The following is a 26,291-nucleotide window of genomic DNA, read 5'->3' as shown; positions in this document are numbered from 1 at the left end:
AGGATACAGCACTAACCTAAATGGAGTTTGGTCCAAGGTAAGAGGAAGAGGAAGAACTGTATGACCAAATGTAATGACCAAAATTGATGAAGATCCTCTGGAGAGTTTGAAAGGTCATATGACTTCAGTGAAAAATACTCATACTGAACAGCCTGAAAATGCTATCGACTATACTCTCTGAAGAAGTACATCTTGCCCTTAACATCTGTGTGGTGCTATATAAAGCCAAATGGGGGTGCCGCCCTTCTCCTTCTTTTTTAATTGCTACTTCAATTTGTGCTTCAAAATGTGCTGCTGTAAAATTGGTATTAGGCAGTGATACATTTATAAAATTAGACATTAATTGATTTTTCCATTTGATTTGCTCCTGTATTTAATAACTGTTTATCCCTCTGTTTACTTCATTTGTTTTACCATACAGAGAACAAAATAGAAAAGAATTTAACAAACTGTAAGGAAAATATCAACTCATGTCACATTTTTTAAATCAATTAACGCCTTTATTTTATTAACATTTACTTATTTTATCATTTTTGGTGCATTTAGTGGCATTTTAATCATTTATGTATTTAACTTGAGCATCATGAGCACTTTAACATCGTGCCGAACTGCATACTTGATATCATGTAGATATCGACACTGTTGGGAGCTGCTGGGACAGACTCAGTTTGTGCAACAGAGCTGAAAGGGCTGCCAGAGGGAATGTATAAGTCTGTGCAGAGTCCATGCACACAGACAGGGGAGGTCCAATCACCCACAACAGGTCATATCACTAAGTCATATGTTCAGGCCTTTAATGAAATGAAACCATAGTTACTGTTATCAGGATTTCCTTCTGTGTCACTTAAAAAGGCCTCATACAGAAAACTACATCAAGATGCATTATTGAATTTCATTAAAATTACATTGTCAAACATGAATTGTGTTTCTTTTCACTTCTTTCCTCTAAGTTTCTGTTGTGCCAATACAAAATAATATAGCTAAGTTAAGCTAAAATTTGCCAAAAAGACACAATGCTCTTCTTCCAAACTGTCGCCAAACAATATGTTTCTTCACATCTGGGACTTGATCAGCATCACCAGATTTTCTTCTAAGTCAGCCCTGTGCATTAGATGTTAATTTGCTTTGTGAATAACATTTGCTAACCTGAATGTTGATACATTTTTGCAAACATCAGACCACTTTTGTTTCTTTGATATTCATTAATGCATCAGATGTCTTGGAATAGCACCAGTGGCACTTACAGCATTAACAAGGGCTCCATTCTGCTATAACTGTGATTCCATGCATTAACAATGTTGTCTGTGCTTGTCAGGTTAAATGTTCTGTTCAGCTTTAGGTTCAAATGTTGTCTCCGCAAGTGTGTTCTCTCCTGCAATCACTCTGCACCCCACCAGGGAGACTCATTCCCTCAGTTTGTAACCGCTTTTGGTTTACTATTCATTTCAATCCACATGAATGTACACAAATGTTTACAGTTAATGCTTATAATGCTTTATTAATTTATTGAAGTTTAATAAAGAATCTTCAAACTGAGATTCCCCCACCAGTCATCATCACCCTGGTGACTTGTCCTCTGCAGGTCTAAAACAAAAGCAAGGTTCAGTCAGTAAAAGTGAGCAGAGAGTATGGATGAAAGGAAATCTGCTTCTATGGTGGAGTGATCTGCTAAAATCATTATTCTCATTTATTTGTTCAAAATAAGACAAAGACATGTGGAAAATAATTTTCTACTCACAGATGTCTTCCTGTATGTCCACACTCAGCGTGTGGACCAAAAGCGAGATGCGTTGCGAGGGCGCTGCTGCTCCAGCAGTTTCAGCAGCTTCTCTTGATTCTCAATGATTCTGTTCAGCTTTTGGTCCAGATCTTTCAGGCAAGCTGAGGCAAAGTTACATTCATTCAGACATAGAAGAAATGACAATACTGTCAAAGTAAAACTGTAGTAGTATCATTTCAGATCAGACAAACATGTTTGAGTTGAGGTTTGTGGACTCAACTCCTCCAGTGGGTTTTTCTGTGGGAACAATATTAAACACAACGTGTCATAGCATATCATTTATGCTCTCTACTTTTTATTTTGTTAAAATAGAAAGCATGAATGATATTTGCACTCTAATATAGAAATTGTAACGCATTAAAAACATGAAAGCATCAACAATTAAAACTTCACACTGCAACAGCTTTACCTGGGCCAAATGCATCCTCCAGGTCCAGTCCAAAGCCACCTGTAAGAGATGCATACACAAACGGTATCCAGCTGATACTCTTTTAAGAGTGTATGATTGAACAGTATGATTGGTAAAGTTTGTATACAATGTTGCATGGGCAGACAGCAGCTACGAGATCGGAGTTATATTTAGATGTGAGACCTTGAAACAAGGAATGGTGAAAACAGGTAAAATATACCTTGATATATACTATACTATACCCTCGATACCACAGCATGATGTATTGGTATAACTTTTATCCTTGCATATGTACAGGCCACAGCTGTATTTTAGGTTACTGCAGAAAGTATACTGTTAAAAAAAATAGAAAAATGCTTCCAAGTAAAGCCTGTCTTTGTAATAATAGGTGTTAATCTGTAGCAGGTAAAAGGATACAAACCATCAGGCTGCTTTGGGGGCTTGGGCTGCTCTTTGGGTTTTGCAGGAGTTGGTGGGACTAAAAAACAAAAACAATAAAGTACAATTACTATCTGACAGCAAGTTAACATTTATATCCAGCATCAATGCCATCTTAGAGTTCACCTGAAGTAGTTTGACCTAAAGGAAAAAATCCTCTTTCTCAGCAAATAATAGCAGTAACTAGCAAAATTAATCTGTGTTTGTGACTCAGTCACACCAAGGACGCCAACCCCAGACTCCTGGGGGAAAGTCATGGTTAAGACCTACCAAACCACCTCAACCACCCCCCTAATTGTACCCTATTTGCCTGTCACTCAAGATAAGGAAGTCGGTAAATGAGACCAAATTTAAAGGGGATTTAAATTAAATGACCATAATATGGTCTGCTGACTGCAGCTGGAGGTGTACTTTACTTCATGGATGTAACATTACAGAGAGGAGAGAGGGAAAAGAAAAGAGAACCAGTGTCTCTGCTGAGTGGTGAGCTGAGTCAGAGGTTCACCTGAATTCAAAAACAGCCTATGTGCGTGCAATTGCTCTCTAGTTTAGGGGTAATGTAGTGATCTGGCTTTTTGGCGTTAATAAACAGTAACAGTTTTGATTCGCCTAGCAGTAACACAAGTCTGCCTCACTGGTAGTGAGCATAACACTAAACAGCCACCATAGCTGATGAAAAACTGTCTGGCATGATTCAGTCACAAATGTCAGCAGACATGGTAAACTTTTCAAGTTTGATTCACATTAATTAAGTTTAGTCTAACTCAATAATTTCCTTCCTCACCAAATGAAACACGCCCTTACCTTGAGTAAACCTGTGGATTTCTCTTGTTGGACCACCATGGAAATATTTGGGAAAATCTAAGTACCCAATCCCTCCTCTCTTGGCATTATGGGAGTTTATATTATTTATATGTTAGACTGTTAGACCAGTTAACTTTGGTGGACACACACACTGGCACAAATATACATATTGACATATTGTCAGTCACTGGTTATTGGGCAGACGGTGGCCAATAGGAAATATTTCAACATATCAGCCAACCCTATCTCCCAACACTCAACAGTGTATAATGAGAAATAAAAAGATACGTGGACCATACATTAATGACTCATCATCATGCTGCTCAGTCACTGACAGTCACTTACCTAAGTCATCCAAAAAATCAGACAGGTCAAGACCTGTATGAGGAAGACAAAATGAACTCCATTACAAATCAACAGCGTCTGTAACAGTTTAACTTGAGACAACATGACAGTGAATATCAGTTGCTTTCTCTATTAAACCAGCTCTACATCATTTTGAATGCGCCACTGGTGCAGGTTGTACTCTGTGTTGTTTATTGTAAAATGGTAGTGAATCTTTTATTATAAGGTAATTATAAATGTTACGCAAATAACTGCTGCAAGCTGCAACAGTTGTTTGTCCTGTTCTGTCTGCTGTAGTTTTTTAGGGTCTGAGCAGCTCTTGACCTGCGAGGTCCCTATTGTTTTTGTAGTGAGGATTTTTTGTCGCAAATTATCACATTTTTCACTGCCCGAACATACCCAAAAAATCACCAAACGTGTAAAATACGTTACACCTTCCGAAAAATGTCATAATCTATAGTCGTCCTCCATTTTCACCACTAGGTGTCACTATAATCAAGGAAAGTGCAGTTTGGCTTATAACTCACATATACTTTGTCGCACATTCAAAAACCTTATATCCACGCGTTCACTGAATTGTGCTGAATCTTGTAATACAGGCCCCATCTCCGCCTACCGTTGTTTCTGCAAATTCGCGAAATGTCGCAAACCTACTTTTTCCAACTCCTCCCAGGTGATTTGCAATTTGCACCAAACTTTGCACACTTCATCTGTGAACTCTCCTGACAAAAACTTATTAAAAGAGTTTTGATATTCTTAACAATACTCAAGTTATTAAATAACAACCTCCTGTACATTTTGCTCAAAACATGACGTGTTGCATATCTCCACATTGGTCTGTCTCAATGACATGAAACTCAGGTGACTTCTTCCCCATGAGCTACTGAGGCTCTGTGCAAAATTTTGGCCAATGACCACTAGGTGGCGCTCTCTAGATTGAAGTATTTTATATCTCCACATGGGTTGGTCGGATTAAAACAAAATTGGTACAATGTTTGCCAATGCCCTCCTGAGGACAGCTGACAAAACTGTTATCAATCCACCACTAGGTGGCACTCTGGTGGTAGTCTAATTAAATATTTGCCACAGTGCCCACACCATTTAGTTATAGTTCTATTATGTCAATGAAATTCATAGGAGTGGTATAGACTTGCTCCTGTAACTCACACACCAAAAATGACCAGCAGGTGGTGCCAAATAACTCCCACATAATATGGCTGACATTTTTAAACCTTGTATTTACCTGTTCCCTAAATTCAGCTTAATTGTGTAATGTAGGGCATACCAACTTTCGCGGTAAATTTCCATTCGCAAAATCACCAAAATTAAAAATGCACTTTTTCCAACTCCTCCTAGGCCATTTGACCAATTTGGACCAAACTTTGCAAGTAGCATCTGTGGACAAAACTTATCAAAAGCTTTCACCTCTACGTCACACCTGGTGGCCTTGGTGATGCAATACATTTTCATGCTTCACAATAAAACCATCAAGTCATTATAACTTCCACATACAATTTGCCATCTACTCCAAATTGCTCAAATATGTAGAGGGTCTTGTCCTGAATATATATACATGGCAAACCCCAATGGCAGCATGCCCCGATGTGCATGGACTGCGAGGACCTGTTCATTGCTGCTTGCAGCTTCAATTTGTTTTGTTGGGTTTTTTTTGGTTTTTTTTTGTTTTTTTGCTTGGACAGTAATAAGTGAATCTACTCTGTTAAAATGCACTCTGAAAATGAAATGGAATGACATGACAAACTGAACAGTATGAATGAACTCTATTTTTGAATACACCACCCACCTCTGAAAGTCAGCTTGAAGCAAGTGAGTTACATAATTGTATGTTACAGCTGCAGTCACATTACTGAACAATACTATGGTTATTCATAATTTATGCTTCAGATGTGTTTATTGCCTGATGTGCTGTTATTTGTAAATCACTGTGTGAACTTACTGAAGGATTAATATCTATGTTTGCATGTGTGTTTGATTTGCTTGTAGATGAAGGAACAAGCACAGCATGCACTTTTCAACAGCCTGATGACACTTAGTCAACACATCCTGAAGGACACAAGGCTATGGCAAGCACTTTCAACATTTAATAGCTAGACTGGATATGTATTGCAGATTACATTCTGGATATCTAGAATGAACATTCTGGATATCTGCAATTGAATTCTTACTAGGAAAAACTCCTATTTCGGATATCTTCAATCCAGTTGTTACTAGTCATAATTTTCACTTCAGATATCCAAAATGAAAAACTATTCCAGATATCCAGAATGTAATTTTGAATATCCAAAAATACATTGTGACTAGTAAAAATGCCATTGTGGATATCTGTAATAACATTTTTACTAGTCACAATGTATTTTTGGATATTCAAAATGACATAGTTATGCATTTTGGATATCTGATATGAAAATTATGACTAGTAACAATTGGATTGGAGATATCTGTAATGGGAGTTTTTCCTAGAAAGAATTCAATTGCAGATATCCAGAATGTTCATTCTAGATATCCAGAATGTAATAGTGGATGTCTGAAATTGAAAGCCCAATACACATGAATGGCAAAAGTGACGTCATTTGTACTAGGAAGAATGTCATTGTGGATATCTAAAATGACAATTGTGGATAGGAAGAATGTCATTGTGGATATCTGAAATGTTCTTTTTGACTAGGAAGAACTGAATTAAAGATATCCGCAATACATATCCAATCTAACTATTAAATGTTAAAACGGCCACTTATACTTTTTAAGGATTTTTAGATATCTTAAATTTAGTTTTGACCAGTACAATCAAAGTCGCAGATATCTTGAACTAAAATTTCTACTAGTAAGAATGTTATCGCGGATATCTTTAATTACCATTCTGACTAGTGAGAATACAATTTTGACTAGGAGAAATGCTATTATGGCTATCTAAAATGCAATTACAGATAGGAGTGCGGTTCTATTAAATGTTAAAACGGCCTCCCATATGAGGCAGCATATTTGGACCCTGCTGACTGGCCATCTCTGTCTGATAAGGTAAGAGTGGAGTTGGTCAGCAGAGGGCCATATCAGCTAACATCAGACTTTGAATTTCCAAAAGGAGAAGATGGGAGAAGTTGCCATCATCACTACTTCAACAAATAATTAATGAATGGAGAAAGGCTCAAGAGCTCAAGAACAGTTTATACTGCTTCTGTATCCAGCTGATACTCTTTTAAGAGCGTTGCAGTGAACAGTATGATTGGTAAAGTTTGTATACAATGTTGCGTGGGCAGACAGCAGCTACCAGATCGGAGTTAAATTAAGGTTTATGGACTCACCTCCTCCAGTGGGTTTTTCTGTGGGAACAATATTAAACACAACGTGTCATAGCATATCATTTATGCTCTCTACTTTTTTTTTTGTTAAAATAGAAAGCATGAATCATATTTGCACTTTAATATATAAATTGTAACGCATTAAAAACATGAAAGCATCAACAATTAAAACTTCACACTGCAACAGCTTTACCTGGGCCAAATGCATCCTCCAGGTCCAGTCCAAAGCCACCTGTAAGAGATGTATACACAAACGGTATCCAGCTGATACTCTTTTAAGAGCGTTGCAGTGAACAGTATAATTGGTAAAGTTTGTATACAATGTTGCATGGGCAGACAGCAGCTACCAGATCGGAGTTAAATTTAGATGTGAGACCTTGAAACAAGCAATGGTGAAAACAGGTAAAATATACCTTGATATATACTATACTATACCCTTGATACCACAGCATGATATATTGGTACAACTTTTATCCTTGCATATGTACAGGCCACAGCTGTATTTTAGGTTACTGCAGAAAGTATATTGTTAAAAAAAATAGAATCAGATGCTTCCAAGTAAAGCCTGTCTTTGTAAAAATAGACGTTATTCTGCAACAGGTAAAAGGATACAAACCATCAGGCTGCTTTGGAGGCTTGGGCTGCTCTTGGGGTTTTGCAGGAGTTGGTGGGACTAAAAAACAAAAACAATAAAGTACAATTACTATCTGACAGCAAGTTAACATTTATATCCAGCATCAATGCCACCTTAGAGTTCACCTGAAGTAGTTTGACCAAAAGGAAAAAATCCTCTTTCTCAGCAAATAATAGCAGTAACTAGCAAAATTAATCAGTGTTTGTGACTCAGTCACACCAAGGACGCCAACCCCAGACTCCTGGGGGAAAGTCATGGTTAAGACCTACCAAACCACCTCAACCACCCCCCTAATTGTACCCTATTTGCCTGTCACTCAAGATAAGGAAGTCGGTAAATGAGACCAAATTTAAAGGGGATTTAAATTAAATGACCATAATATGGTCTGCTGACTGCAGCTGGAGGTGTACTTTACTTCATGGATGTAACATTACAGAGAGGAGAGAGGGAAAAGAAAAGAGAACCAGTGTCTCTGCTGAGTGGTGAGCTGAGTCAGAGGTTCACCTGAATTCAAAAACAGCCTATGTGCGTGCAATTGCTCTCTAGTTTAGGGGTAATGTAGTGATCTGGCTTTTTGGCGTTAATAAACAGAAACAGTTTTGATTTGCCTAGCAGTAACACAAGTCTGCCTCACTGGTAGTGAGCATAACACTAAACAGCCACCATAGCTGATGAAAAACTGTCTGGCATGATTCAGTCACAAATGTCAGCAGACATGGTAAACTTTTCAAGTTTGATTCACATTAATTAAGTTTAGTCTAACTCACTAATTTCCTTCCTCACCAAATGAAACACGCCCTTACCTTGAGTAAACCTGTGGATTTCTCTTGTTGGACCACCATGGAAATATTTGGGAAAATCTAAGTACCCAATCCCTCCTCTCTTGGCATTATGGGAGTTTATATTATTTATATGTTAGACTGTTAGACCAGTTAACTTTGGTGGACACACACACTGGCACAAATATACATATTGACATATTGTCAGTCACTGGTTATTGGGCAGACGGTGGCCAATAGGAAATATTTCAACATATCAGCCAACCCTATCTCCCAACACTCAACAGTGTATAATGAGAAATAAAAAGATACGTGGACCATACATTAATGACTCATCATCATGCTGCTCAGTCACTGACAGTCACTTACCTAAGTCATCCAAAAAATCAGACAGGTCAAGACCTGTATGAGGAAGACAAAATGAACTCCATTACAAATCAACAGCGTCTGTAACAGTTTAACTTGAGACAACATGACAGTGAATATCAGTTGCTTTCTCTATTAAACCAGCTCTACATCATTTTGAATGCGCCACTGGTGCAGGTTGTACTCTGTGTTGTTTATTGTAAAATGGTAGTGAATCTTTTATTATAAGGTAATTATAAATGTTACGCAAATAACTGCTGCAAGCTGCAACAGTTGTTTGTCCTGTTCTGTCTGCTGTAGTTTTTTAGGGTCTGAGCAGCTCTTGACCTGCGAGGTCCCTATTGTTTTTGTAGTGAGGATTTTTTGTCGCAAATTATCACATTTTTCACTGCCCGAACATACCCAAAAAATCACCAAACGTGTAAAATACGTTACACCTTCCGAAAAATGTCATAATCTATAGTCGTCCTCCATTTTCACCACTAGGTGTCACTATAATCAAGGAAAGTGCAGTTTGGCTTATAACTCACATATACTTTGTCGCACATTCAAAAACCTTATATCCACGCGTTCACTGAATTGTGCTGAATCTTGTAATACAGGCCCCATCTCCGCCTACCGTTGTTTCTGCAAATTCGCGAAATGTCGCAAACCTACTTTTTCCAACTCCTCCCAGGTGATTTGCAATTTGCACCAAACTTTGCACACTTCATCTGTGAATTCTCCTGACAAAAACTTATTAAAAGAGTTTTGATATTCTTAACAATACTCAAGTTATTAAATAACAACCTCCTGTACATTTTGCTCAAAACATGAAGTGTTGCATATCTCCACATTGGTCTGTCTCAATGACATGAAACTCAGGTGACTTCTTCCCCATGAGCTACTGAGGCTCTGTGCAAAATTTTGGCCAATGACCACTAGGTGGCGCTCTCTAGATTGAAGTATTTTATATCTCCACATGGGTTGGTCGGATTAAAACAAAACTTGGTACAATGTTTGCCAATGCCCTCCTGAGGACAGCTGACAAAACTGTTATCAATCCACCACTAGGTGGCACTCTGGTGGTAGTCTAATTAAATATTTGCCACAGTGCCCACACCATTTAGTTATAGTTCTATTATGTCAATGAAATTCATAGGAGTGGTATAGACTTGCTCCTGTAACTCACACACCAAAAATGACCAGCAGGTGGTGCCAAGTAACTCCCACATAATATGGCTGACATTTTTAAACCTTGTATTTACCTGTTCCCTAAATTCAGCTTAATTGTGTAATGTAGGGCATACCAACTTTCGCGGTAAATTTCCATTCGCAAAATCACCAAAATTAAAAATGCACTTTTTCCAACTCCTCCTAGGCCATTTGACCAATTTGGACCAAACTTTGCAAGTAGCATCTGTGGACAAAACTTATCAAAAGCTTTCACCTCTACGTCACACCTGCTGGCCTTGGTGATGCAATACATTTTCATGCTTCACAATAAAACCATCAAGTCATTATAACTTCCACATACAATTTGCCATCTACTCCAAATTGCTCAAATATGTAGAGGGTCTTGTCCTGAATATATATACATGGCAAACCCCAATGGCAGCATGCCCCAATGTGCATGGAATGCGAGGACCTGTTCATTGCTGCTTGCAGCTTCAATTTGTTTTGTTGGGTTTTTTTGGGGTTTTTTTGGTTTTTTTGCTTGGACAGTAATAAGTGAATCTACTCTGTTAAAATGCACTCTGAAAATGAAATGGAATGACATGACAAACTGAACAGTATGAATGAACTCTATTTTTGAATACACCACCCACCTCTGAAAGTCAGCTTGAAGCAGGTGAGTTACATAATTGTATGTTACAGCTGCAGTCACATTACTGAACAATACTATGGTTATTCATAATTTATGCTTCAGATGTGTTTATTGCCTGATGTGCTGTTATTTGTAAATCACTGTGTGAACTTACTGAAGGATTAATATTTATGTTTGCATGTGTGTTTGATGTGCTTGTAGATGAAGGAACAAGCACAGCATGCACTTTTCAACAGCCTGATGACACTTAGTCAACACATCCTGAAGGACACAAGGCTATGGCAAGCACTTTCAACATTTAATAGCTAGACTGGATATGTATTGCAGATTACATTCTGGATATCTAGAATGAACATTCTGGATATCTGCAATTGAATTCTTACTAGGAAAAACTCCTATTTCGGATATCTTCAATCCAGTTGTTACTAGTCATAATTTTCACTTCAGATATCCAAAATGAAAAACTATTCCAGATATCCAGAATGTAATTTTGAATATCCAAAAATACATTGTGACTAGTAAAAATGCCATTGTGGATATCTGTAATAACATTTTTACTAGTCACAATGTATTTTTGGATATTCAAAATGACATAGTTATGCATTTTGGATATCTGATATGAAAATTATGACTAGTAACAATTGGATTGGAGATATCTGTAATGGGAGTTTTTCCTAGAAAGAATTCAATTGCAGATATCCAGAATGTTCATTCTAGATATCCAGAATGTAATAGTGGATGTCTGAAATTGAAAGCCCAATACACATGAATGGCAAAAGTGACGTCATTTGTACTAGGAAGAATGTCATTGTGGATATCTAAAATGACAATTGTGGATAGGAAGAATGTCATTGTGGATATCTAAAATGACAATTGTGGATAGGAAGAATGTCATTGTGGATATCTGAAATGTTCTTTTTGACTAGGAAGAACTGAATTAAAGATATCCGCAATACATATCCAATCTAACTATTAAATGTTAAAACGGCCACTTATACTTTTTAAGGATTTTTAGATATCTTAAATTTAGTTTTGACCAGTACAATCAAAGTCGTAGATATCTTGAACTAAAATTTCTACTAGTAAGAATGTTATCGCGGATATCTTTAATTACCATTCTGACTAGTGAGAATACAATTTTGACTAGGAGAAATGCTATTATGGCTATCTAAAATGCAATTACAGATAGGAGTGTGGTTCTATTAAATGTTAAAACAGCCTCCCATATGAGGCAGCACATTTGGACCCTGCTGACTGGCCATCTCTGTCTGATAAGGTAAGAGTGGAGTTGGTCAGCAGAGGGCCATATCAGCTAACATCAGACTTTGAATTTCCAAAAAGAGAAGATGGGAGAAGTTGCCATCATCACTACTTCAGCAAATAATTAATGAATGGAGAAAGGCTCAAGAGCTCAAGAACAGTTTATACTGCTTCTGTATCCAGCTGATACTCTTTTAAGAGCGTTGCAGTGAACAGTATGATTGGTAAAGTTTGTATACAATGTTGCGTGGGCAGACAGCAGCTACCAGATCGGAGTTAAATTAAGGTTTATGGACTCACCTCCTCCAGTGGGTTTTTCTGTGGGAACAATATTAAACACAACGTGTCATAGCATATCATTTATGCTCTCTACTTTTTTTTTGTTAAAATAGAAAGCATGAATCATATTTGCACTTTAATATATAAATTGTAACGCATTAAAAACATGAAAGCATCAACAATTAAAACTTCACACTGCAACAGCTTTACCTGGGCCAAATGCATCCTCCAGGTCCAGTCCAAAGCCACCTGTAAGAGATGTATACACAAACGGTATCCAGCTGATACTCTTTTAAGAGCGTTGCAGTGAACAGTATAATTGGTAAAGTTTGTATACAATGTTGCATGGGCAGACAGCAGCTACCAGATCGGAGTTAAATTTAGATGTGAGACCTTGAAACAAGCAATGGTGAAAACAGGTAAAATATACCTTGATATATACTATACTATACCCTTGATACCACAGCGTGATATATTGGTACAACTTTTATCCTTGCATATGTACAGGCCACAGCTGTATTTTAGGTTACTGCAGAAAGTATATTGTTAAAAAAAATAGAATCAGATGCTTCCAAGTAAAGCCTGTCTTTGTAAAAATAGACGTTATTCTGCAACAGGTAAAAGGATACAAACCATCAGGCTGCTTTGGAGGCTTGGGCTGCTCTTTGGGTTTTGCAGGAGTTGGTGGGACTAAAAAACAAAAACAATAAAGTACAATTACTATCTGACAGCAAGTTAACATTTATATCCAGCAACAATGCCACCTTAGAGTTCACCTGAAGTAGTTTGACCAAAAGGAAAAAATCCTCTTTCTCAGCAAATAATAGCAGTAACTAGCAAAATTAATCAGTGTTTGTGACTCAGTCACACCAAGGACGCCAACCCCAGACTCCTGGGGGAAAGTCATGGTTAAGACCTACCAAACCACCTCAACCACCCCCCTAATTGTACCCTATTTGCCTGTCACTCAAGATAAGGAAGTCGGTAAATGAGACCAAATTTAAAGGGGATTTAAATTAAATGACCATAATATGGTCTGCTGACTGCAGCTGGAGGTGTACTTTACTTCATGGATGTAACATTACAGAGAGGAGAGAGGGAAAAGAAAAGAGAACCAGTGTCTCTGCTGAGTGGTGAGCTGAGTCAGAGGTTCACCTGAATTCAAATACAGCCTATGTGCGTGCAATTGCTCTCTAGTTTAGGGGTAATGTAGTGATCTGGCTTTTTGGCGTTAATAAACAGTAACAGTTTTGATTTGCCTAGCAGTAACACAAGTCTGCCTCACTGGTAGTGAGCATAACACTAAACAGCTACCATAGCTGATGAAAAACTGTCTGGCATGATTCAGTCACAAATGTCAGCAGACATGGTAAACTTTTCAAGTTTGATTCACATTAATTAAGTTTAGTCTAACTCACTAATTTCCTTCCTCACCAAATGAAACACGCCCTTACCTTGAGTAAACCTGTGGATTTCTCTTGTTGGACCACCATGGAAATATTTGGGAAAATCTAAGTACCCAATCCCTCCTCTCTTGGCATTATGGGAGTTTATATCATTTATATGTTAGACTGTTAGACCAGTTAACTTTGGTGGACACACACACTGGCACAAATATACATACTGACATATTGTCAGTCACTGGTTATTGGGCAGACGGTGGCCAATAGGAAATATTTCAACATATCAGCCAACCCTATCTCCCAACACTCAACAGTGTATAATGAGAAATAAAAAGATACGTGGACCATACATTAATGAATCATCATCATGCTGCTCAGTCACTGACAGTCACTTACCTAAGTCATCCAAAAAACCAGACAGGTCAAGACCTGTATGAGGAAGACAAAATGAACTCCATTACAAATCAGTTTAACTTGAGACAACATGACAGTGAATATCAGTTGCTTTCTCTATTAAACCAGCTCTACATCATTTTGAATGCGCCACTGGTGCAGGCTGTACTCTGTGTTGTTTATTGTAAACTGGTAGTGAATCTTTTATTATAAGGTAATTATAAATGTTACGCAAATAACTGCTGCAAGCTGCAACAGTTGTTTGTCCTGTTCTGTCTGCTTTGCAAGTAGCATCTGTGGACAAAACTTATCAAAAGCTTTCACCTCTACGTCACACCTGGTGGCCTTGGTGATGCAATACATTTTCATGCTTCACAATAAAACCATCAAGTCATTATAACTTCCACATACAATTTGCCATCTACTCCAAATTGCTCAAATATGTAGAGGGTCTTGTCCTGAATATATATACATGGCAAACCCCAATGGCAGCATGCCCCGATGTGCATGGACTGCGAGGACCTGTTCATTGCTGCTTGCAGCTTCAACTTTTTTTGTTGGTTTTTTTTTTGTTTTTTTTTTTTTTTGCTTGGACAGTAATAAGTGAATCTACTCTGTTAAAATGCACTCTGAAAATGAAATGGAATGACATGACAAACTGAACAGTATGAATGAACTCTATTTTTGAATACACCACCCACCTCTGAAAGTCAGCTTGAAGCAGGTGAGTTACATAATTGTATGTTACAGCTGCAGTTACATTACTGAACAATACTATGGTTATTCATAATTTATGCTTCAGATGTGTTTATTGCCTGATGTGCTGTTATTTGTAAATCACTGTGTGAACTTACTGAAGGATTAATATCTATGTTTGCATGTGTGTTTGATTTGCTTGTAGATGAAGGAACAAGCACAGCATGCACTTTTCAACAGCCTGATGACACTTAGTCAACACATCCTGAAGGACACAAGGCTATGGCAAGCACTTTCAACATTTAATAGCTAGACTGGATATGTATTGCAGATTACATTCTGAAGATTACATATCTGAAGTGAAAATTATGACTAGTAACAACTGGATTGAAGATATCTGAAATAGGAGTTTTTCCTAGTAAGAATTCAATTGCAGATATCCAGAATGTTCATTCTAGATATCCAGAATGTAATTGTGGATGTCTGAAATTGAAAGCCCAATACACATGAATGGCAAAAGTGACGTCATTTGTACTAGGAAGAATGTCATTGTGGATATCTAAAATGACAATTGTGGATAGGAAGAATGTCATTGTGGATATCTGAAATGTTCTTTTTGACTAGGAAGAACTGAATTAAAGATATCCGCAATACATATCCAATCTAACTATTAAATGTTAAAACGGCCACTTATACTTTTTAAGGATTTTTAGATATCTTAAATTTAGTTTTGACCAGTACAATCAAAGTCGTAGATATCTTGAACTAACATTTCTACTAGTAAGAATGTTATCGCGGATATCTTTAATTACCATTCTGACTAGTGAGAATACAATTTTGACTAGGAGAAATGCTATTATGGCTATCTAAAATGCAATTACAGATAGGAGTGTGGTTCTATTAAATGTTAAAACGGCCTCCCATATGAGGCAGCACATTTGGACCCTGCTGACTGGCCATCCCTGTCTGATAAGGTAAGAGTGGAGTTAGTCAGCAGAGGGCCATATCAGCTAACATCAGACTTTGAATTTCCAAAAAGAGAAGATGGGAGAAGTTGCCATCATCACTACTTCAACAAATAATGAATGGAGAAAGGCTCAAGAGAAGCTGGGTGGTATATTCCATCAAAAACAACAGTTTATAGTGCTTCTGTTGTAAGCTGTTCTCACAGAAAACTTACAAACTCATCGGTAATGGACTCAAAGACTGGGAAAATTGCAGTGACATACTAAAAAGTCATGAGAACAGTCCGGATCATTGTAAGCACATGACCTCATGGAAAGAACTTGAGACTAGTCTTGATAAGGGCCAAACAATAATGGCACTAATAGAGGCTGAAAGGAGGAGGTGGCGTGGTGTCCTGACCAGGTTGGTGGCCATCATACAGTCACTGGCAGAGCAAAATATTGCTCTCAAACTGGTTCCCCTATGAACCAAATATTAGCAACTTCCTAAAAGAAGTAGAGCTCATGGCCAAATTTGATCCTGTATTGAAGCAGCATGTTGCTGACATGGAAACACAAGTTAATCATACATCCCCCTTAAAGAAAAACATTCAAAATAAAGTTACTGATTGCATTGGTGAAAGCCCCTAATCATTTTGGATTGCACCCCTGATTTGAGCCATAAAGAGCAACTGTTAGTCATCATTCTACTTGTTGCAGTTGAGGACACCCCACGAATAAAACAAAATTTTCCCAGGTTCCTTGAGGCAGAAGTGTCCACTGGAGAAAACCTTTCAACCCTCATCCTAAGGAGAGCGCAGCATCCCATTTGAATTACGGGCATAGAATACTGCCATAAATCGCACGCGCACAAATCAAACAACCGTGTGTGCATTTTTTTCCCCCCCAGCGTTTTTCCATGCACTTGCAAGCTATTTGTAATCCTGCATCTCTGCCCCTGGCGCAATTTTGTGGCCTGCCAGGAGAATAACAGCTTGAGCATGCGCAGAGTCCTCGCAATACTTTCCCCTGCTGGTGCTCCAGTGAATTTTTTTAGTGGGCGGTTTTTGTCAGTAAGGGGCGGGCCTGGGGGCATGCCAATCACCACTGTATCCCCAAATATAAATGGTTGAGCATATACGCCAATCGGACAGCACAGTACGGCAACTCCACTAGGACAAACGGGACAAACCACACAGCCCTGAATGCCTGAATGACATGTATTGTGATTTGGTGTCTTGACTTGAATGTCCGCAAAATGTCACACAGAGCAATGAACTTCAGTATGTTTGTCTGAGTGCTGTTTTTTCTTTCCTCCATCATTGACATCAATCTGACGCTGTTTTCTACTGGACCAGGTCTAGATACAAGTTTGCGTAAATAAAAGCCGGCCTCAATTAGAAGCCGGGTCTGTAGGTTATTAATTAGGGGTCGGAAAAAAAATGATTCTCCGATGGATTTCGATTCTATCTTGAACGATTCTGTCTCGATTCAAATAAGTTCATAATCGGAATTTTAAAATTAAATTTTTTAATCAGTTTGCCTGCTGCAATATTCTGTGCGCCTGCTGTGGCGCTCAACAGAAAACTCTACGCTCTGGCCTGCTGATTTTCTGCTATACACGCATGCGCACCTAACACACGTGCGAGTTGTTTACATGCAATAAAAGTTTAAGCGGCAACAAAATGGCTGCAATGACGAGGGCTAGACTCCTACGACCTGCACCGGCTTCTTTAAAAGCTGCCGTATGGCAGCATTTTGGATTCTATGAGGTTGGAGGCAAGATGGACAAGACTTACACCGTTTGCAAGGTCTGTGGAATTCAAATCAAATACTTCGGATACTTCCAGCCAGAGGACAATTGATCAGGCAGTACAGCTGCCACCGAACTCAAAAAGGGCAAAACGGATTACTAAATCCATTGCAAGATTTATTGCAATGGATTTAAGGCCATACTCAGTTGTGGAGAACGAGGGCTTTCGGGGCATGGTGCGTACGCTGGAGCCGAAATACAAAATACCTTCTCGGCGATACTTCACAGACACAGCACTACCAACGCTGTACAGTGAAACCAAATCAAACGTTTTGGACACTTTGATGGAAGCGGGCAGGGTAGCTATAACGTGTGACGCATGGACATCAGTTGCCACAGTGTCATACGTTACCGTAACCGCGCATTTCATCAACGATGAATGGCAGCTTGTGTCACTTGTGCTCCAAACAAGAGCAATGTACGAGAGTCACACCGGCGCAAATGTGGCCGACTTGTTGAAAAGGGTAGCAGATGAATGGCATCTGAATGAAAAAGACTTAGTTTTAGTCACAGGCAATGCTGCTAACATGGTCACTGCTGCCCAACTGGGAGGACTTGTGCATCTGAGATGTTACGCCCACACCTTAAACCTGGCTTGTCAGCGAGCGCTCAAGTTGCCTTCTGTGTCCAGGCTCCTGGCTAGGATAAGACGAATTGTTTCATTTTTCCACCGAAGCACCAGCTAGAGGAAAAGCAGAAGCTGCTGGGTCTGCCGTGCCACAAACTCATAACAGACGTCAGCACCAGGTGGAACAGTGCGTACGTAGATGGTGGATCGTTTTTTGGAACAGCAGCCTGCTGTCTGCGCTGCTTTTTCTCTCTCCCCAGGTGAGGAAAGGAGAATCTGATATATGTACTCTCAATGAGACAGATAGCTCCAACGCAGAGGATTTAGTTAAGGCCCTCAAGCCAATGAAAGATGCTACTACACTCATATGTAAATGTTATTTTATTGTATGTAACATTATTGTAAGATTTTAGGCTCACTGACTTACTTTGTTGAATTGATACATTTGACAGCAGAACACACAATTAATGCATAATACAACACAATATTGAACAGATAGGTAGCCTAATCTATGGTTTGATTTGTTTTATTTTATTTTTTTTTATTAATTCTTATGTGGTTAGGATTAGAGATATTGACATTATATGGCAATGTAAAGTGAGGCTGCTGTGGTGATCTGTTCTTGTTGTTTTTACCTACAGCAACAGGTGACTGAAAGAAGATGAAAGTCAATGCAACACAGAGGACAGCCACTCCACAGAGGAGCAGAACCAGTGCCCCTCTCCTCCTAAGAGAGGAGCTCTATCCTCCTTGTTGGAGAACCTCCTGGGGACTACCTTTGCTGGTGCCAGAGCTCAGCAGCCCATCTCTGCCTATGCTAAAGCTGAGGAAGAGGTTAGCAAGTTCTGTGGTGCTCCACCAATTCCTCTCTCTGAGGACCCTCTCAGCTGGTGGAGAAAAAATGAGGTGATGTATCCCCTACTTTCCAAGTTGGGCAAGCAATACTTCTGTATTCCGGCCACCAGTGTCTCTGCAGAAAGAGTCTTCTCTACTGCCCAACGGAGCGCACTCACACCAGAGCATGTCGACCAGCTCCTGTTCTTACACAAGAATTTGCATATTCCATGAGCATTCCATGGTACACTGCCATGATTTAATATTGCACTGTTATGTTATTTGTGTTTACTTTTTTACCACAATGTGTTGAAATGCAAGCTGCATAAAGTAGGGTAGCACTGTGTAGCATAAAGTTGTTGTTTTGTTCTGTCTCAGGGACATATTGCTTATTACCCCATAAGAGGAGGATTTTAAGTTTGAAGGCTTATTCAGTCTAAGAACAGCTTTTTCTTTAATGACATTAAAAGAAAAACAAATCTGTTTATTATCATTTTTACATACTTCCATATTGTTTTGAAATGCAAGCTGCATTGGTCATTGCACTGTTCATAGGAAGTCATGTTTGTGACCAAGGAGGATTTTGTGTTTGATGTCTTATTCTTATCATTGATTAAGAGCGGCTTTTTCTTAAATTACAGTGCATAGTATTCAGCACCTTTACTATGTTGCACTTCCATGATACACTGCCGTGATTTCATTTATCACTGTTATGTTATTTTTGTTTACTTTTATACCACAATGTGTTGAAATGCAAGCTGAATTGATTGTTGCACTGTTCATAGAAAGTCATAATTGTGACCCTTGTGACAATGAAAAGCTTTTTCTGTAATAAAAAAAATTAGAGAAGATAATTCATCTGTTTTTCTTTCTCTAATGATCAACACAACCCTAACCCTAGGAAGCGATTTGCAAATTCTGAGTAGCAAACTCATATTTAAGAATCTGACCAAACTTTCTCTCTATAACTCTTTTAAACAGTAATAATAAGTTGGTTATAGTATATTTTTCCATCTTTGCTGAGCATAAGATTTGTTCAGAGTTAAATAAAAGCTTCTCCCATATAGAGAAATACCCTACTATAATGAGACACATCTGCATCTGGACATAGGCTTACACAGTTGCATCGCTAGGAGTGCAAAACATCCGGGGCTTTAGCCCCGCAGACAGTGTACCCTCAGTTACCTTGAAAAAGTAATCTGATTACTGATTACTCTTTTAAACTCATTTGAAGCTTGATAGTACTTTGTCGCCAGCACAGAGTGTACAACAACCTTAATATTCTCATCTTTAGCTGACAAACTCAAAATAATGACTGTATTTCCAGCTAGAAAACGCGCATCTCTCTCCTCCCTCCATTGTTGTGTTTGTGTCGATGCATGGTGTTAGACGTGAGTTGTCCTCGTGCTGAAAATGTGCCTTTTTGTAGACGTGACGTCACTCCCCGAGACGCGAGAAGAAAGCAAAAATATATTTTTTTACTAAGAATGACAAAAATGATGGTAACGCACAGTGACTTGAATAAGTAACTTTAATCTAATTACTGGTTTTGAAATATTAACGTGTTAGATTACTCATTACTGGAGAAGTGGTCAGATACCGGCATCACTGCCCGTATAGTCTTTTTTAAGGGGGTTCAGGGGATTTTTTGAAAATTGGGCTGTTACAGATGCAATTTCAACGTAGTTTGTGAAGGAAAGGAAGGCCAATCGTTGAGGTCCTCATCGTCATATTTTAATCACAAATAAATCAAATTTTCCCCATAGGCCTACTGAGTAAAGTTTAGGTTAAAGATATTATAGCCTGTAATAAGACCTGTGTGCATAGGCTATTAGAGCAGGTAGAACATTCTCAATTATAATGTACTGGCTTCATTGTCTATCTACAGCAGGCCTACAGGAGGCTTTGCATATATACAGCCGGCTCAGCTCGGAGCAGCTAGCAGAGTCCAGCACGAGAGCAGCCAAGATGGTCATTTTGACCGTTTTCAAATGTACATGTGCAATAACTTTGAATGTGTTTTAATCTAGAATAGTTTTTATATAAAGTACGTAAAAAACAAAGAAAATATGGTATGTTATTCATTTCGGCCTAAGCGGTCATAATGACCGCACATCATTTTGCGGGGTTTCATTGTTACATTTTTTTGTGATTATTTGTATTTACTTGTAAGTTAATTGTTTTCGTTTTTTCAAAAAATATATATATATGTATATATATAATGAATGCATTCATCCCTCAGCTGGGTATTTACATGAGAGATTATAGAGTTTAAAATCCAGCGGTCCAAAATTACGCTACGGCCTGGAGTTCTATAGCCTGGCCTTCTATCTTTATATCTATTATTATTATTATTATTATTATTATTATTATTATTATTATTATTGTTGTTGTTGTTGTTGTTGTTGTTGTTGTTATTGTTATTGTTGTTGTTTTATTCTTCTTGTTTTTTTTATAGTACATTTATAATTTTCAGGGAGAAAGAAGTAGTCTAGATCGAGAATATGAACAAAACCAAAATAAAAAATGTCTGTTTGCAACAGGGTCCAAGTTACCCTAACCCTAATCCAAAAAATGATCAGCATTTTATCGGATTAATGTCAATGATGGAGGAAAGAAAAGACAGCACTCACACAAACATACTGAAGTTCATTGCTCTGTGTGACATTTTGCAAACATTCAAGTCAAGACACCAAATCACAATACATGTCATTCAGGCATTCAGGGGCTGTGTGGTTTGTCCCCTTTGTCCTAGTGGTGTTGCGGTACCCTGCTGTCCAATTGGCAAATACGCTTAAAAACCGCCCACTAAAAAAATTCACTTGCGCATGAGCAGGGGAAAGTATTGCGACTCTGTAGACTCTGGCAGCTCCAGCTGTTTTTCTCCTGGCAGGCCACAATATTGTGCCAGGGGGCAGAGATGCAGGATAAAAGATAGCTCCCTAGTGCATGGAAAAGCGCTGGGGGAAAAAAATGTGCGTGCGGATGTTTGATTTGTGCGCACGCGACTCTTAATGCGCGTGCGATTTATGGCAGTATTCTATGCCCATATTGAAGACTGTAGAGGGCAGTCTTATGACAATGGTGCCAATATGACAGGGAACTTTAGGTAAAGCTGAGAATAACTTCGGTCAACCTTTCCAAAGTTTCCAAAGTTAAGACTGAACTTCCACACTTATTCCTTTCAGGTACTTTAAAGGTATGTGTTGCTGTATCAGATCAACCTTGTACCTGCTTGTTCCAATACTTCCTTACAGTGCAATGCCTATGCTGAGTGGATTCTCTATAGGGTTGTGCGACTGGTCAAGTGAATCAAGTGAAAATAACTTTTTCAGACTGTGAGGTGCAAACAGTATATGGCAAAAAATCTACTTTTTAACCCTGAAAGTTTAAGAAATTAATTCCTTCTCCAGCCTTTAAACATCTCTGTACCTGTGCTCCACCCAGTCATCTCTCAATACACTCCACAAGAGTGCTCTGCTGATTGATGAGTTGAGTTAGAGGTTCACCTGAATTCAAACACAGCCTACGTGTGTGTCATTGCTCTCTAGTTTATAAGTAATGTAGTGATCTGGCTTTTTGGAGTGAATAAACAAGAACAGTTTTGATTCACCTAGCAGTAACACAAGTTTGCTTCACTGGTAGTGAGCACAACAATAAACAGCCACCACAGCTGATGAATTACTGTCTGGCATGATTCAGTCACAAATGTCTGCAGACAAGGTAAACTGGACCACCATGGAAATATTTGGGAAAATCTAAGTATCCAATTTTAATACAGAAATCCTGTATAATGTTCTCTCCTCTCTTTACATTATGTGAGTTATGTATTGTTTATATATTAGACTAAAACCTGTTACCTTTGGTGGACACACACACCGGCACAAATATATTATCAGTCACTGGTTGCTGGGCAGATGGTGGCCAATAGGAAATATTTCAACATATCAGCCAATCCTGACTCCCACCACTCAATAGTGTATAATGAGAAATGAAAAGATACGTGGACCATACATTAATGAATCATCATCATGCTGCTCCATCACTGACAGTCACTTACCTACATCATCCAAAGCATCAGACAGGTCAAAATCTGTATGAGGAAGACAAAATGAACTCTTATATAATATAAATCATAAATCAACACCATCACTTCCTTTCTCCATTAAATGAGCTCTAGATCATTTTGAACACCTACAGCTCAGTACCTATGACTCTACAATCACCAGTCACTACTGTAATATGCTGTGTTTTTCCCCCATAGAGGAAGCCCGAGTGTTCTGTGTTTGGGTGTCATGGGGAGTCATAAATGATATTTGCTGATGGCACGACAGTCTGACTGATACACCGAGCAGCTTTGAGGCATGAGTCACCTCTGAAACTAGTGTATCATTTCCCCACAGGAAAGAACTTGACAATGCTTTCTGCCCAGGAGACTGTGTTACAGTGTATATTGTGAAATACAGCCAGCAGAAGAGCTTCTTCTTGGGATGCAACAAACCATTATTATCATTGTCATTGTAACTGTTGATTTCTCCATTTATCCAGTTTACAGTTTTTTGGACAGTAACATGTCAGAAAATGGTGAAAAATGTTGATCACAACATTGACATATCACCTCATAAAGTTGTGCTGGCTGACGTGTTAGAAAAAGAGGTGCTTATTTACACATCCAACATACTCTGAGCAAAACTAGTGTAAATTTGGAGCTGTTGTTGTAGCAGCCTGATGAATGTTATCCCACTGTTCACTCACCTTTTTTTTAGCTGTTTTGTTGGTCTCCACCATCACCTAAAGAATAATGTATGACTCTGTAGCTGCTACAGTGTCCACTTATTTCAGAATCTAGACTCTAACTATGATTGTCTGCTGTGTATTAGGGATGCAATGATTATAGATTTTTATTATAATCTAAGGAAAAATACCCATTTACAGTTTCACAAGAATAATTCATAATATATTTCCCAACAACATGGATGTACAAAATAACAGGAGCATTTTTAAAGGTTACCTTCTCCCAAAAAAAGAAACTGGATAGCTGGGTGATGTTTCACAGTCCATTAAACATTTCTTTTTTTATCAGCTCTATGGAATCATTTTATGTGTTTTTGACTGTTTTTCCATTTTAAAACAGAGTTTTTTGTCTACCAGACATTGGAGAAGGTAGATTTGGCTGCTGATACAGTTGAGATAAAGTCAGAGAGGAGGTGGTGGTAGACAAAGTCATCAGGGTGAAGAGATTTTTTCCATGTTTTCTCTCTGCTGCTTGTAGCACCGATCTATTGGTTCACAGAGATTCAGACAGCCAGGGAGGAAGGGGAGATGATCGTGGTGGTTGCGATGGTGAGGGGACAGTCATTACTGATTGGATAAAGGAAGTTAAGTCTTCAGGTTTCATCTTCAGGCTATAGGCTTTCGACTGTCTGGGCCAAGTGATGTCATTTTAATCTAATGTTATCCTTCCTTTTTCCATTCCTCAGACTAAAAATACTTCTCTCTTGTGGTTTTCAGCATGCATACTGTGTTCCAGATGGTGTTCCAAATGCTGACAAAAAAGATCTCACTGAAAAACTAAGAATCAGAGTTTATGAATATGGTCAAATAAAATATTTTATTCTCCGCAAAATAGCACCACCAGCCGTTTCCCGAAAGGAGCTTACCTTGTGTTAATGCTCCAGTAAGAAGAAAAAGAAATAAAACTATCCACAAACAGAACTTCATGGTTACTTTTTAACTTGTTGAGAAACTTGTGTAGCTGTCGGGCACAACTCTGTGGCGCAGACAGCAAAGCAAACCCTCAGCTGGTGTCTCCTTACTGTTTGCTGTGAGTCATCTTTGCCAGTGAGCAACAGACTGAATGTGGCAGCCTGCCAGAGGGGCTTGTACAGGCCCGGAGCCCAACCTGGTTTGTATTATTTCTTCTACCATACATGTGTAGACATACATCAATTTTTTCTTTAAAAAAAACAGAGAAAAGTCTGATCTGCATTTAAAATGTATTTTTGTGCCATTCTCATGTTTTTCATTTTGTCCATAGGCTTTAAATGAGAAACATGCTACTAAAGTTGCAACACTGTTCCAAGAAAGTGCTACGAATTCACCACAAGGTCTTTTTCTGCTGATTCAGATATGGTTACATTTCAGAAAACTTGTAATTGACTTAGTGTAAGTAATAAAACTTTGAACATTTCATAGTGATATCTAGTTGTTTTTTTTAGCATAGTGGGTTCCCTTGAGAAGAAAAAAAATACATGAAGTGCTGCAGCGCCGGCAACCATGCCTACAATACCAACCAGTCAGTCCTCAACTGTGCTCATTTTAAAATTATGTTGTCTATTTCATCAGGATTATAGGGTAAATCAAAGCAGTATTCCCTCTTGGCTTTGTGTTCTTACAATCTTTGTTTTCCTCGCCCTGTATCTAGTTTCCTGTCTGTCACCCTGCCTCAATCAGTCCACCAGGCATGGACTGGCCATCTGGCATACCGGGCAATGCCTTGTGGGCCCACTCACATTTTTGGGCCGGCCTGTCATAATTTAATAAAAAGCAGGTAGTAACTTTAAGGCCCCCACACACCGCCCAGACTTCCAACTGCCTTATCTGACCACTCTCCGACCACTCCGTTGCCTCTTGTTTGGCAGAAGAGTTGCATGGAAACACACCGCTTCGACGTGCTGCCTACTCCACAGTAGTGTGTATGTTCTGCACTTGTGCCAGATGCAAAAAGCTGGTGGCGCTTGTGTTGTTGACTTGTAAACAAGAGGCTTATGCACACAACTCTCTTTACTTTCGATCAAAACGAAACTTAACTATTTCAGATAAAAAAACAGCTGCATACTAAACAGGCAGCAAGCACAAATTAATTCGTCCTGAATGGACATAACAGCTAGTCTCGTGCCAGTACTGCAAAACATGAACATGTGAAAACAAGAAATAATGGAATGGAGTGCATAGAAAAACAAAGCGCACACAATATTCCGCCCCTCCCACACACTGTACTGATTCGCTAGCACACCGCCAATCAGAACCGCTATTCAGCTGGCACACAACCAATCAGAGTATCCAACGGCTCAGACGTCCGACGGCCCTCCTTCTCAGACTTCGCATGCTCAGTCGGAGCCGACAACGTCCGCGCCATAGACATATAAAGGGTAGACGCCGCGTCGGACGCTGCTGCCTGTTGGCGCTGATGAGAATTGGGGCGGCCATCTTGGGGCGGTCACCCGTTCCACTCAGTGTAATCTGTTCAGCAGGCGCGATTAGGTGTCAGCGCATTTAATCAATCGTAACTCTGATATAGAAACTGATTTTCACGCGGGTTTTTTTTTTTGCTGTAAACGTCATACATTATAGCTATGACACAGGACACATGGGCCGGCGTATTTTATTCATTATAAATGGATTAACAGTAATAGAATATTC

The 26,291-nt window shown here is 38.8% G+C and overlaps 1 protein-coding gene across 3 annotated transcripts; it reads right to left on the bottom strand.

The window, feature by feature from the left end:
* Nucleotides 1–478: 478 nt before the first annotated feature.
* On the bottom strand, nucleotides 479–24,679 carry LOC119014947 (microtubule-associated protein homolog maph-1.1-like). 3 transcript variants are annotated; one of them, XR_005073119.1, is made up of 16 exons: nucleotides 24,530–24,679; nucleotides 22,930–22,962; nucleotides 14,018–14,050; nucleotides 12,852–12,908; nucleotides 12,429–12,467; nucleotides 12,240–12,257; nucleotides 8,876–8,908; nucleotides 7,710–7,766; nucleotides 7,287–7,325; nucleotides 7,097–7,114; nucleotides 3,777–3,809; nucleotides 2,611–2,667; nucleotides 2,190–2,228; nucleotides 1,972–2,017; nucleotides 1,739–1,881; nucleotides 479–1,584 (listed from the first exon to the last, which is right to left on the bottom strand). XR_005073119.1 is itself a non-coding variant. In XM_037090405.1 (15 exons), the coding sequence occupies exons 1-14, from the start codon at nucleotides 24,588–24,590 to the stop codon at nucleotides 1,763–1,765; spliced, it is 636 nt and encodes a 211-aa protein (XP_036946300.1). In that variant the 5' UTR covers nucleotides 24,591–24,679; the 3' UTR covers nucleotides 479–1,584; nucleotides 1,739–1,762. The 3 variants fall into 3 exon arrangements, 2 of the variants coding, with proteins under 2 accessions (XP_036946300.1, XP_036946302.1); XM_037090405.1 differs by lacking the exon at nucleotides 1,972–2,017; XM_037090407.1 differs by lacking the exons at nucleotides 1,972–2,017; nucleotides 14,018–14,050.
* Between the last annotated feature and the right edge of the window lie 1,612 nt (nucleotides 24,680–26,291).

The sequence above is a fragment of the Acanthopagrus latus genome, chromosome 24, assembly GCF_904848185.1.
Source record: "Acanthopagrus latus isolate v.2019 chromosome 24, fAcaLat1.1, whole genome shotgun sequence".
Lineage (NCBI taxonomy): Eukaryota > Metazoa > Chordata > Actinopteri > Spariformes > Sparidae > Acanthopagrus > Acanthopagrus latus.
The sequence above is the reverse complement of the archived record's forward strand: the minus strand, read 5'-3'. Positions and strand labels throughout refer to the sequence as shown.